We start from the raw sequence: 13724 nt of genomic DNA on the forward strand, positions 1-13724 counted from the left end.
GAAGAAGAGGAAGATGTTTATTTTTGGCTTGTCAGATACAAGGTTACAGGCTTCCACAGTTACAGCTGTACGCTCCTTCAGTTCATAACCAGCCAAGCATGCTCCCTCTAGATCACCCATAACCAGAGAAACTGTTGGAGTGAGAATATAACTCCCCAAAGAAGTTCCCAGATGGAAAATGTGTGGGAGTAAGAAAAGAAAGGCTGATCTGTGCTCTATTAGATGATTGCAGTTGCATGAAGCATCCAGTAGGTTTATACTGCCTCATCCACAGCAAACTAAGACTTATGCTTCTCAGAAAGCAGGAGTTTAAACCTCTGCTTCCCTTACAAGGGCAGAACACTGGAATATGTATCCTCTCTATCACCATCTGTGGGAAGAAACACAAGTAGTCCAGGTGATGACACCAGACATGGTCACTGAAGTCTGCATTTTGCAATACAGCTTCCCAAGGGCTGACTTCCTGACTTACACAGCCCTTCCAAAGGACAATGGCTTATATGTTCAGCACTGTGACTCTACAACAAGTACCAAAGCTAATATTGACCCATCTACACCAGCTTCAGAAACTAAAGGAAAATGAAGGAGAAACTATTTTCATCATGTCCACTAGTGTGTTTGTGTGATATCTCATACATAGGAAAACATTTTTTTGATCCCTTCTTTTATATATAGTCCTGATAATTCATTTTCCTTGAAAAAATAAATTTACTTGCAATTTCTACTATGTGAATACGAATCCAAAGTAATAATGAACAACAGAAATTGCAGGTCTTTTTATTGCCATTTGATGTCAGTGTCACTAGATTGTAGACTAAAGAGTCAATTTCAGGCTTCAAGGGACATTAGGTAGTTTCAAGTCCAACCTCCTCCTTGAAGCAGCAAGAGCTATGAGATGAGGCTGATGAGACAACCATTGCCTCTCATTTCTGATATCCTCTCATTGTACCAAACTTTCAAGGACAAAGATGGGATAAAATAGGTCAGCAAACTAAACACTAAAAAGCGTCCCAAAGCCTGCAGTTAGTGGTCAGCCCAAACAAAGTCATATTGTGCAATATATTTAAACACAAAGAAAAAAAGAAAAATATAAAAACAAAGATTAGGAAAACAAAGATATTAAAAGCTCCAGGGCATAAGGGGCTACTTTAGAATCAATGCATATGAAAAAGAGTTGCCATCTGGAGGCAGTATTTATTCAGGACTCACTGAACCATCTCTTTCTGTTTAACATGTACACACCTACGTAAGTCTTCAATATTTTTGTCCCATGTGGAGCAAGTTAGCCCAAATCTTGTCTTGGATAGATTCCCCATGTAACTCTTGCCATTGCCACGATAACAATCTGAAAAAAAAAAATTTGGGACAAAAAAGTGGGGTGTGATTGTGAAACAAAGAAGAAAGCTCTTCCTTCCATCAGCAATCCAAATTATTAAAGACAAATGTACTGTTTAGCAAATGTTATGCACTATAAATAAGACAATTGTATAAATCAGATCAGAAGAAAAATGGAAAATAGTTTTCAAATTTACATAGATAATCTCCTATTTGAGACCTTAATTCCCAATACAGCAGTATTTCAAATTTTGTCTTACATAGACTTGGAAAATTTCTTTCATAAATAGTTGGTTTATGATTAACTAGAGGGGTCACACAGAATATCCTAAAAGTTGTCAGAAGTTAGTTTATACAAAACCAAGAAAAAATGGTCCCCTATTCCTTCCTCCACAAAAACAGGCATTCAGTTTAGCTTTGTGTAGTTTCCAGATACTGACAACAGTATATAATTCTAGACTTAAGTACTTCTGCAACAAAATCACAAAACCATCATGACTTTAATTTTAATGTAATTCAAAAACTTGCCTGTTCGCTCCAGCAGAAGTCATATTTAATTCATAAGCTTTTATCACAATCCGTTTTGAGACTTTTCAAGGGAATTGTTTAAAAGGATCAGTACTATAAAGACATTTTGCATAAAGCACTTAATTTCATATTCATCAGTATTTTTACTTTTTGATAATTGATACTTTACAAGAAACACAGACTGAATATAAAAGTTTTATTCTTTCTCTAACATGAGTCTTGCAACTGCAACTTTTTCAAATTTGCAGAAAAAATGGCTAAAATTTAAAGATGGAGATGTTAATGCAGCCTGATGTAGGGTTATAGGTCTGAGGTCTTAGCCTCAGTTTGTGCTGTGATTGACATCCATTCAGGATGCATTATTACTCCTTACAGTAATACCAAAACCTCATGGGAAAAACATTTGCCTGAGGACTCAGAATGAACCTCACAGGCAGAGGTAGGTAAGAACTCAGAGGATCAATCCCTCCTAGACAAGAAGGTATATCCAAAAAATAAAAAGAGGAAAAATCGCTTTTGGTAGCCTGATATGAAATTATAAAAAGACTGTGAACCAAGGAAATAATCTCAGCTGTAGAAAAAGGCCTTTCAAACTAAGAAAGGTAAGGACAGCAGATACATAATTGCACTTGTCTAAAAATCAGATTTCATAAAATCTTTGCTGCAGCTTTCGCTGCTGGAATCACAAATAAAACTGAGACTCTTGTTTACACCACAATGAATCCCAAACATGCCAATAAGCCAAAGCAGAACTACATAGAGGTGTAATACAGACACAACTTCCCCAGTTTTCAAGGCTGCCTACTTGATGTTTGGAACAGTATGGCATTCACTTAAAATCACATTGCCACCCTTTCCTCTGTTACCTTGTTCATTTGATACATCACACTTAGGAATCTGGGAGCAATAACCGATACGGATGTTTGGGTCAGTGGTAAAGCACCAGGGCGATTCAGATCCATCTGGATTTCGGCAGTAGTTCTCCCTCAAATCCCTATAAAAATAAATATGTTAGCTCACAGCAGGGATAACCTAAACCCACCAACGTGGTCCATTGTTTTTTGTTGTGAATTAACAAAAATATAAGCTCATTCAGGCCTCTGTGTTACTGATCAATGTCAAGTGCAAGGAGATGAGGAGCCAGTACAAACACAGTGCCCAGAAAAAAAAAAATGTAATAAGAATATGTTGTGGAAATTAATTTTCAGCAGACATATGTTTTGATGTGATATAAGATTTCATTTGAAGATTATCAATATTTTCATTTATGATCCTCCTTTAAATTTTTCATGTCAACTGACATTGGATACACCTGCAATATGTTACAAGTGCTTTTAAATACAAACAGTACCAAAGTGCTTAAAACTCCCTGTACTTTGAATGGTTCTGCTGAGTTTAGAGATACAGAGTGCTTTAGACTATCAGTAACTGATTTAGGAAACTGAATCATGGAAAATAAAAAAAAAGTGTATGTTGAAATTCTATACAGCTGTTACCTTTAAAGTAAAAGTTAGTCACAAGGGAACATCTTTAAATGTCTTTTGCAGCTTTCATGAAATATTCAAACCTCTTAAATGTAAGTTTTATTTCCCTGTCTCCTGACAGTTGTTGCCATGTTCTGTGCATCTTCATATTTCACTGTATTTTTCACATCTGCAGCACTTACTGATAATAGACTATGGAAAGAATGGGTCTGATACAGTAATTCTTACTTATATTTACCCATCAATAAAATATTTAATGCAAACTAGGCTGTGGCTCCAATCTGGTCAGCAAGGTTTACTTATTTAAGAAAGGACTGAATGAACATTACAATTTTAGGTAACTGCCTAAAATTGGTAGATTATTCATGCCTTGGAAGTTTATGAACCAGACAGAAAGGTTTGATGCCCAGTGGTCACTCTAGTAAAAGCAGTCCTATTGATGCATCTGTATTTAGTAATGAGACAGAAAAAGGATTTAAAATATGAAACATTAAAAAAGTGTTTTCAAATATTATAAATGTTGATCATCACAAAGAAGATAACAAGTAATATTTAGGACGTAGTAAATTCAAGTGAGCAATTGAGCTGCGAATAATTTTTAGTTCCATGAAAAAATCCAGTGGAAGTGCACCAGCACTGCTGGGATTCAGATCCCAGCCTGGAACACATCCAGACACTTCACAATCGAATTGATGAATACAGTCTTGAAGGAAAAGTTCATAAAAATCCCTAGGCTTTCACACAAGTTCATCTAGAACTACTGCTTTGAGATCTGAAGGTCTGATTTTCCCAGGCATAAATGGTTTTAGCCTCAGCAGGTGGAGCGGCTGCCCCAGCACCTGGGGCAGGGACAAGGGCGCTGGGTCTGCTCCAGCAGCACGAACTGTTGAACACTTTAAACCTCAGCTCCTACCCCACTGCAGCAATAACACCCACATGCCCCTACTCACTTGCACTTGAAGTTGTCAGGAGTGATGTTGTGCTGGTGGGGGAGCTGGGAGTCCCACCTCTGGCACGGGACCCCGCTCCAGGTGGTGCTGGCCGTGCCGCGGTAGCCCTCGCCCTGGCCGCGGACGCACGCCGTGGTGGTGGCCAGCGCCTCCGTGCCGTTCCCCACGCTGTCCTCTGCAGAGCCAGACAAGAAGGGCTCGTTCATTCTCTTAGGAAGGGCTCAGGATGTCAGGTTTGAGCTCCACAGTACTGATGGAGTCATGGATTACAGGACGTTCAGGTCATGGTAATGGCAGTTCTTTGGTGAAATTGCCAATGTGATTATAGAATCGTTTTCTCCTCTTCACATTTACAACATCCACCAAAAATCCAAAATCAAAACAAGAGCCAGGCTTTATGCTAGTTTATCCGCTCCATGTGAAGAGTCTGCAATATTTTTTTGCCTGAGACACCTGGCCTGTGCTGTACCATTGGAGGTTAGAAGATATTCCTGGCTACTCTCTCAAGTTCAGCCAATATCATTCCCTCAGCTTTGAAAAACGGAGTGACCACCCACATGTTAAACATGGTAACACGTATTTGTAGGATTAAAATATAATTGGGCTTCTCTAAAGAATTCCAAGAATATCAGGTCACAGGAAAAAAAGATGCAGATAAAAAACAATAAAAAAAACCATATAGATCCTATTTTAAAATAATGTGCTAAACTCTCCTAGAAGGTTGTTTGTTTTTTTTATGCCTCATATGGTTAAAAGAGGGGGAAAAAAGGCCCAGCTTTTGAAATCAAAGATAAGTATTCTCTACAGAGAGAAAAATGTTTTAAAGACTAACAAATTCATCAGACTCAAGATCTCTTACAGATGTTGATATATTCTGCACTCACCCTGGTGTGGGCTGTCTTGAACTAAATTCAGAAAAACAGTGGTTTTTAAATGACTCAGTCACATAACTTAAAAGTCTCTTTTTATTTCTTATGCAATTTTCATAATTGCAAATTAATGGCACAGATATTGCATCAGATATATACAAAGTAGTACAAAACTAAATACACTGCAGTAAGAGCAATTCTTCTGCAATATCCTCAGAAGTTCCCAATGCAATATTTTTAAAGTAACTGCATATCTGTTGGTAATTGCTATTGTCCACAAGACTAATTTTATTAGTTATCTTAAAAGTATTAGTTGCCAGCAAAAAGTATGCTAATAAAGTTCTTTAATTAGTTTTCTTCAAATGGTCCAGTGAATAGAACAGTATTTGTATGTTACTCATAATGTAGTTCACTCCTGGTAACTTGAGCCAGTTCCATGAACTCAGAGAAAATATGGATCTTAAGGAAACCAAATGTCATAACAGATGGTTTTGTCTGATTTGCTGACTGATCTTTGACGTTAAAGATCATTTCCCTGTCAGATGATAACATCAAGTTGTGCAGTTGAATTATACATTTATCCATGCATCCCTTTTACTGTTCATCTGGTTGATGTTTTTAAATCAGTGTTTCATGGTCAAATTCATTTCCTGTCCCTCCTTCCCAAGGCAAATGTTGTCCTGTTTCAATGGGATTTTGAGTTCCAAGCTCATTCCAAAGTCAAAAGGATATGGCACTGCAAGTATCACAAGGAGGTTTTTGCAGGCTGATAAATGCACTCTTTCCAGGGGACTCATCAAACAGTCTTGCATCTAGTAACTTTATACACCACTTTTTAAATAATTAGACTACAAAAAGATGGAGTCATACAACTTTTAGTAATAAATGGCTGCAATATTTCTGTTTTCCATTATAAGTAATATATGAAAACAAATGGAGTTATATTCTCAAATAGCTTCTAAGCCGATTAGAGTGAACATTGCTATGCCACATTCAAATACATATTAGTCTTTTTCAAAAACACATGCATTTCCTTTACACAAATGAAAGAGATCTGGGGAAAAAACTTGAGGGTGAAGGGGAGAAGAGCTCCCTAAGATGGAAAATTTCAGCATAAATCCTGGCTTCATAATATTTCCTAAGTCAATTAATAAATTAAAACTATGTAACCTTAGCAAAAAGTCTTCTTAAATAATAGCAATAATGTACAAAAAACCAGTCAAATACAAGCTGTTGCAGAGACCTTATATATACAGAAAAAGTTACTATTTCAACTGTAATGAACTGTACAGGGCACCTGCTCTGTACTCAGTTATGCTAAAGGAAAAGTAATTAAGTTGGTGTTTATATATCATTACATGGGATTGGGTTTTTTTAATCACATGCCTGAAATTAAATCAGTAATGCATCAATTCATTTAAGTAAGGCCATAGTAATTTTGAAGAGCATTCCTTCTTGAATGTCTGCAGATACACACAGTTCATTGTTGAACCTTACATTATGTGTCTGGACAGTGACCTCTACCTGTAGATCAGTTTTTACAACTTGGCCATGCTAAAATATACAATGTAAAGGCACCAGCAGAACTTTCACATTGTCATGAGTACCTGCACAGCCAAGCCACTTCTGGAAAGATTTGCACTATAATGATTAAGAAAGAAATTATTTAAAAATCTGCAACATGGTTATCTGCTACTACTTTGTGGCAGCTCTCAATAAGAATTCTAGTAATGAGAGAGATCACTAAAATATTTTAACTAATAAAGAAGTTTTATTGTTCCAAAAGGTCCACAGAACCCTCCCAAAATTCTTCTTGCTGTACCACCTACACATACTACAAACGTCTCATTTTAAAACATGAAAAATGAGACTCCAAAATATTTCTGAAATTTAATTCTGAAATTCTGAGAGCTTGTGACCTCAGAACCAATTCTCATTCTGGCTATTGAGTCTCACAGAAAGCTCAGAACTTACCAATAAAGGCTTGAGAAATCCTTCATTCATCTGTCGATTCCACAAAGAGGCATGATGGGAACAGTCTCCCTATTCCTGTTAATGAAAGTTGGGCTGGATGTGCACAGGAGCAGGCAAGAGCTTGAGGAGCAGTGCCTGCCTCACCAGACACTGCAGATTTTACAGCACTTGCCAAACTAAGAAGTGCCCAGGCTGTCCAAGCCTACAACTTACACAGTCATCTCCATTCTGTACTGGTCTTGTTGAGGCTAATTACTCATCACCCACATCCCAAATTAACTAAATTTAATAACTCTGAGCATGAACATCAGATGTGCAGAGCACTGGTGAAAGAGCCCTAAGACCACACTCACCAGTTCTTTTACAAGGCAAAATCAAGATCAAGATCAAAGTCTATAAAAGTGAATTTCTATCCTTATCCCTCTAAATTCTCTAAAATATAAACTAAGATCTGAAAATCCAAGGGGTTGTTCCAATGAGGAAGATAATATGAATTTAGTTAGTTTAATTGAAAATCAACAAGAAATCTTTACTTTGCAGTACTTACTAATATTTCATAATAGAAGTTCCCAGGATTTTTTGCTTCAGTTCAATAATTTTTTTAGTACTGAACTGAGATTAAAAGTACTCTTAAAGAAAGGTCACACAAAATACCACCTTTATAAAAAACTGCTATTTATAATTTATGGATTGAGTGTCACTTCTTACTCCTGTAAGAAAGTTAATTATGAACAGAAGAATTTGGTAATTGTTTGCAGCATTTTGTTACTTTTGAACTTTGTGGGGACTTTTTTTTTCTTTTTTAAAATTCTGGATGACTAAGATTAAACATGTAATTCAGACAGCCACATAAGGGGATTTCCCATTAGTAAATTCTACCTTCACATGTTCACTGTAAAGTCCCCAACCAAAGGCAATAAAGCAAAGATATCTTTGGAGGGTAAAACCCTCCTTTTTTGATACTTCAGAATACATAATTTAATAATACAGGCTAGCTCATGCATTCATAGATGCTTAAGTAAAAGGATGAAACATTATGCAGAGCCTGGAGTGTAAAGCCACAGATAGCCTTCTCTAGTTGTGGTTCTCACAGCAATGCCAGCATGAGGGAATCAGCAGGAGCTTGAGTCACTCCCCAGCTGAGGCAGCCAGCTAGATACTATTTCTGACTTTAATCCCAATGACCCAGAAGAAAATCCTGCACAAACTTTAGGTCAAATGTGAGAATCATACTGACTTAAAAGAAGGTAGAGATTTTTCTGGAGAGTGCATGTTCTTTCATGACAATACAACCTATGTATTTGTGGAAAAAACATAGCTGGAAAAGAAGCAGAGCCCTAAATTATATAATGAGGAAAATACCTGTTCTTGCTTATATTCATGCAATGCCTCTTCTAAAGTGTCAGTCAACAGAAGGAAAATGTGCCCTGATTTGTAACAAAACAATTTTAAAAGTTTACTCTAAACATGATCCATGCAAATATTAGTAAGAAAGCTGAGTGATGTTTTGAAGTTGCTCATGCTCAGTTATATTGCTTTCAGGCATCCCTTCCTTTAGCAATGGCAATTACAGTTCTGGACACTAGTTTAGTGGCAGCTCCTTCCTGTCCACATTTTCTTCAATGTACCACGACACAGTACAAGAATGGAAGAAAAACCCCACTGATTTTTAGTGTTTTGGTTTTTTTCAGTAAAAACATATGAAAAAGTGAAGAAATCAATTATAGCCAAGCTCAAGAATCACAGTATTGAAAAATTCATTGTCACCTAAAACCTCCACACATATAATTCATTTGTCCATGACAACAGAGAGATCTTTCCAGGCTGTTCCAATGTCTACAACAAGACTTTAAATTAAAAAAAAAAATATTTAAAGTCTATTGAAAAAAAAATCTCATTACATTTAGAGTTACACTTCACTTTCAAATTATCATAGAAATGATGAAAAGGATTTGAGAAGGATCCTTTTTGAGGAAATATGGATTAAATTGTTGTATAAATAGTGAACACTGAACCTATTCTTTGTCTCTTTGTAAAGTAAGATGGAAGGTAACACTTCTTCAACTACTAAATATCAGTCTCTTTTCACTGCCTTTTTCCTATAAACATCTTTGTCTTAGACAAATATTAACCTTAAATGAATCTAAATTTTATTTGCTTACATGCAATGATTCAACAAATATCTTCAATCAGAACTCTGCATTCAAATGGGCAGTTGAAATCTCTGTTTCTAAAAAATGAATAATTTAATATTGGTGGGTTTTTCCCTTCACAAAAGCAGTGAGCAAGTGGCAACAGCTCATTTTAGATCTGGGTTCTCGATTTTGGTGTTTCATTACTTGTTCTTCCCCATCAAACTTTCCCCTTTGTTGAATTTTCTCAAGGCTTTTTAGGCTCTGGTCACCCCTGACTACTGTCAGTGACTACTAGTGGCAAAGGCAAAATCCAGAGTAAAGCATCTGGGTGGGGCTGGACATGCAGGAGGCATCAATGAGACATTGTCCTTAGCACAGTAATTCCAAAAAGCTCTGCAGTTCTCAAATTACTGATATATGTAGCTTTCTTCATGGGCCTCAGAACATCTCTAGAGCTCATCCATAGAGAAGCTGCTATCTGTTTGGTTTTTTTTAAAGCAGTATTAGTTCCCTAGTCCTGTCTTTCCTGCAGTCAGTGTTCTCATTCATGCCAAAATAACAGTAATTTTCCTTTTTCATGTTTGCTGGCACTGCTTCCATTTCTTCATTTCATCCTAGACTTCTTCATTGCTGTTAGTTGTCCTTTTATCCTCTCTTCTAACTAAAAATTGTCTCAAGCCAAAACCACAGACACATATGTGAGCAACTTCAAACCAGTCCTGGGGTCCCCAAAGTCTTAATCCAAATCCAGTTTTTGCAGCTTGAGCCATCTCTAATTCCTAATTGCTCCTGTCATCTCTTTCTCACAGCCCTGGCTGTAAGCCACTGTGTTTTATGCTGCATTCTGTGCTTGGAAGTAAAACTACAATGCCCTCTCTCTCTTCAGTCTTAAAACCATATTTATTTTCTAAATGCTTCCTTCCACCAATTTTTTTGCCGAAAATTTTGTATATGAGCTGTTGTCAGCATTTTGGCTATAGAGCACACTAGCACTCATGACATGTAGCAAAAGCCACAAGCAGCATGCTGCCTTGTGGTCACTCCCCAAAGAGAGGACACCTACATTTTTGTACATGGTCCAAGAACTTGGATTTGCAAAGCATTTTTCCTAATTAGTATTTCTTGTAAATTAAATAAACAGTCTTCAGCATAGGAATTAAAAACCTGTGTGAGAATCCAAACCACAAAGCTATAAAGACCTATAACTCATGATGTTCTCTTTTTAGTGTTCTGAGATTGCAAACAGCCCCAGCATCAGAAACACAGAGCAGCCACTGAAACCCAGAATAGCCAAGTGTTTTGGGCTCCCTGCTAGGAGGTGGGAAAACAGATTGTTTTTATGAGCCTTAAGAAAGACAGAAAACTGAAAACAGGGTTTGATATTTTCTTTTAGTATTCTGGCCATCAAGATGGTGATTTAACAGTAGCATCAGCAATAAATTCCTTTACTGGGTTATAAAGGAAAGCATTGAGCATCACTCCATCTTGCATAGAGGACAATATCATATGCCTGTGAGAAAAACCCTTTGAAAATATCTGCTGGATTAAGCTTTCAAGACCCCTTACTTTTGTATTTTTTCTCATATAGATTGCCTTATTAATTTCAAAAGAGATACAGTATTCTGCAGGGAAAATACAGTTTTACATGTCACATTTCCACTGATTTTAATATGCTCTCTAACTGAAGGAAAGAATTTCTAGTTCCTTCAGAGAAATGAGACAAAAGGTTTTCATCACAATATGATAATCATTACACTGTGTTTTGGAGTTGTTTCTAATTTCATTTTGATCTTTACCTTTTCTTTAGGCCTCTACTATGACTTGGTAGACAATGGTGATAATCCAGTAGTTTTCAGGAGATTTCCCACCCAACCATTTTAAAAGGCTCAGGCCAGACTGTAGACACTGGAAGTTGCATGGGGCGTAAGCTTACGTGACCAGCAAAGCCAGATGTGAATCCTCAGAACACTGACACATCAGCTCAGGAAATGCCAAAGGATAAAGGTTTATAAAAGTTGCATTTGTGAAACAGTCAGCTGTAACTTAGGAATACTTTTTCATAATACTAGCATATTTACCAGGGGAAAAGAACAGTTCTAGTACACTACACATGATTCATACGTTATCTAATAATTGGAGAAGTGTAGGAAGCACAGTTTAGTTTTAAAAAAACAAACCACAAACCAAAACAAAACCCAAACCAACACAGGCCAAAAATCCAAAGCAACAGCTCCTTACTTAATGGAGTAACTAAGAAATTGAAAGATGATTCGGTTGCACAGCTAAGCAATCTGTGTTCACAAAGGAGGAAGTCTGAGCTTTCCCTTTTATCAATTATCAGTAAGTCTAGATACAAAGACATGAATTAGTCCTGTAGTTCACAGGTAAGACTTTCAACATGGGTGTGAGTTAATGGGTACCTGACCCAAAACAAGCAGCCATCCTGCCAAGTTTCTTCTGTCTTTGGACAGCCTGATTAGACATTGCCCAAAGTAACAAAATAACTTTGCCTTTTTTACAGTGGAATAATTTTGATAATTTAACTACCTTGTAATAATGGAATTACAATGAAATAAGATAAAGTTAAATTACTCTACATCAGGAGGTACAGAATATTCTTACTCAACACCTGGATTTCAAAAATTGACAAATTGATTGGACCAAACTGAATCTCCAAGGTATTAGAATTGGCCTAAGCTATGAACAGCCAAAGAAAGAAAATTCTGAATTATTGGTGATTCAGGCAGAAAACATGGCATAATTTGTTTGATTAGAATTCTGAGTGAAGAGGGAGAATCCCTCTTAAGGCAGTAACTGCTCACAAAAGAAGTTTCATGTCAGGGCTATTACCTCTTCCCCACCACCCATCTTGGGTGTTTAAAGCATGTCTCAACAAAACTCATTCTGCCATCTGCCTTAGCCCCAGCATTACCATGAAAGTCCAGAAAAATTGCTTTGTGCAACTTTTCAAGGAATGTCCAAGAGTTTTACCTTCCTCAATGTCCCTTTATTTCTCATTTAAGACATCTAATTATCAGTAAAATACAGCAGTCCCAGCTGTCACCAAAGTTATGATGATCTGAACTTTGTAGACATAACATGCTGCAGTAAGCTCTGAAATGCTGAGCAAGAGTATGTCAAAGTCAGCACTCAATAACTGTACACCTCCAAGCCACTTTGATTCAATTTCTTGTCTCTAAAGAGTGGTTAACAAATGCCACCATCTTGTAGCTGATGGATGAAAAGAAATTAATTGCCTGTGGACTGCTTTGATACGGAGTGCTGAATAACACAGACAGACCCATGAGGAAATTAATACTTGTATCTTCAGCACAAGAGTGAATAATGTGCAGGACCCAAGGCCTAGAATTGCAAAGCAGTGAAGACTCATTAGCAGAGGACACTGAGGGGGGATTGTGTGTATGCACCAAATTATATTTGCTACTCTCTAGTGATAATGCAAATGTCCAACATGGCCAAACTAATACTGTACATGAGATCCTCATTATTTTGTTGCCTCACTTTTTTAGTTCTTGATTTTCATAGATTTGAATGCAATTACAGTATATGAGACATACACATATTCCAGTGATAAGTAGCACACAACTCTTATTTCCTGTCCAGATTAAATATAAAGTGTTTATAGGAGACCTTCTTTGAAAGTTACTTTTAAAAGCCAGTGAAGGGCAATGAATGAACTAGCGGTGGTCCTACACTGCTTGAAATATCTGTGTCCAGATTTTGGAAAGGAAAAGGAAGTAATAAATTTTGCTTGAACTCACCACACGTTTTAATTGCACAGAACTCCCAGGGGGTGTTAGGGTCAAGAGTGTAGCACCATGGTCTCGGCTTGCCATCAGGATTGCGGCAGTAATTATCATCAAAGCCCTTGTCAGGATATCTGCAAACCACAGAGAGAAACGTGTCAGGGAAGCCTTCCTGGCAACACTGCACTGCCTTCCACGAGGTACTTAAAGGACAGACTTCAGCAGAGGCAAACAAGAACTGGTTCCTATTAACCTTGGCTCTGATCCTATAGGATGGATGCGGATACGCTTTTAAAGCAGTTAGAAAGTTAATAACATATAAACACTTCCCCAATCTGCAGCAGAAGGGGACCTCCAGTGAGGGGCTCCCTGCTGTGCTAATGCACAGGGTACCGGATAGGCCAGCTCCACTAATTGCTAAACTCTTGCTCTTGTGTCTGTCAACCAATGACCAGACACTTAAGCCACTCATTTGTTTTGAATCAGATCAATTAAATGTGGATTATCTAAATACTGCCTGCCATGCTGGACTCATTAAGAAAACAGGTTCTTCAGTGCAACAGCCCTGGGTTCAAACTGGAAGCTATTTTGAATAGTTATGCTACTAATGATAGCTCCATTTTTGTAACAGAGCTCATTTTTGGTCATGCCCTCATTTCAAGCATTGGGAGAAAGGAGAAAA

General features: G+C 37.3%; 1 protein-coding gene across 3 annotated transcripts in view; it reads right to left on the minus strand.

Annotated features, from left to right (window-relative positions):
* The window catches only part of HGF (hepatocyte growth factor), a 56795-nt gene that overhangs the window by 15491 nt on the left and 27580 nt on the right, over nt 1–13724 (minus strand). For all 3 annotated transcript variants that reach the window (XM_056516419.1, XM_056516418.1, XM_056516420.1), the window contains exons 7-10: nt 13058–13176; nt 4298–4472; nt 2730–2857; nt 1243–1345 (exon numbers count right to left, since the gene is read on the minus strand). In XM_056516419.1, the coding sequence (XP_056372394.1) occupies nt 1243–1345; nt 2730–2857; nt 4298–4472; nt 13058–13176 (525 nt within the window). The remainder of the gene's footprint in view (nt 1–1242; nt 1346–2729; nt 2858–4297; nt 4473–13057; nt 13177–13724) is intronic.

This window comes from Oenanthe melanoleuca, chromosome 1A (genome assembly GCF_029582105.1).
Source record: "Oenanthe melanoleuca isolate GR-GAL-2019-014 chromosome 1A, OMel1.0, whole genome shotgun sequence".
Taxonomy (NCBI): Eukaryota; Metazoa; Chordata; class Aves; order Passeriformes; family Muscicapidae; genus Oenanthe; species Oenanthe melanoleuca.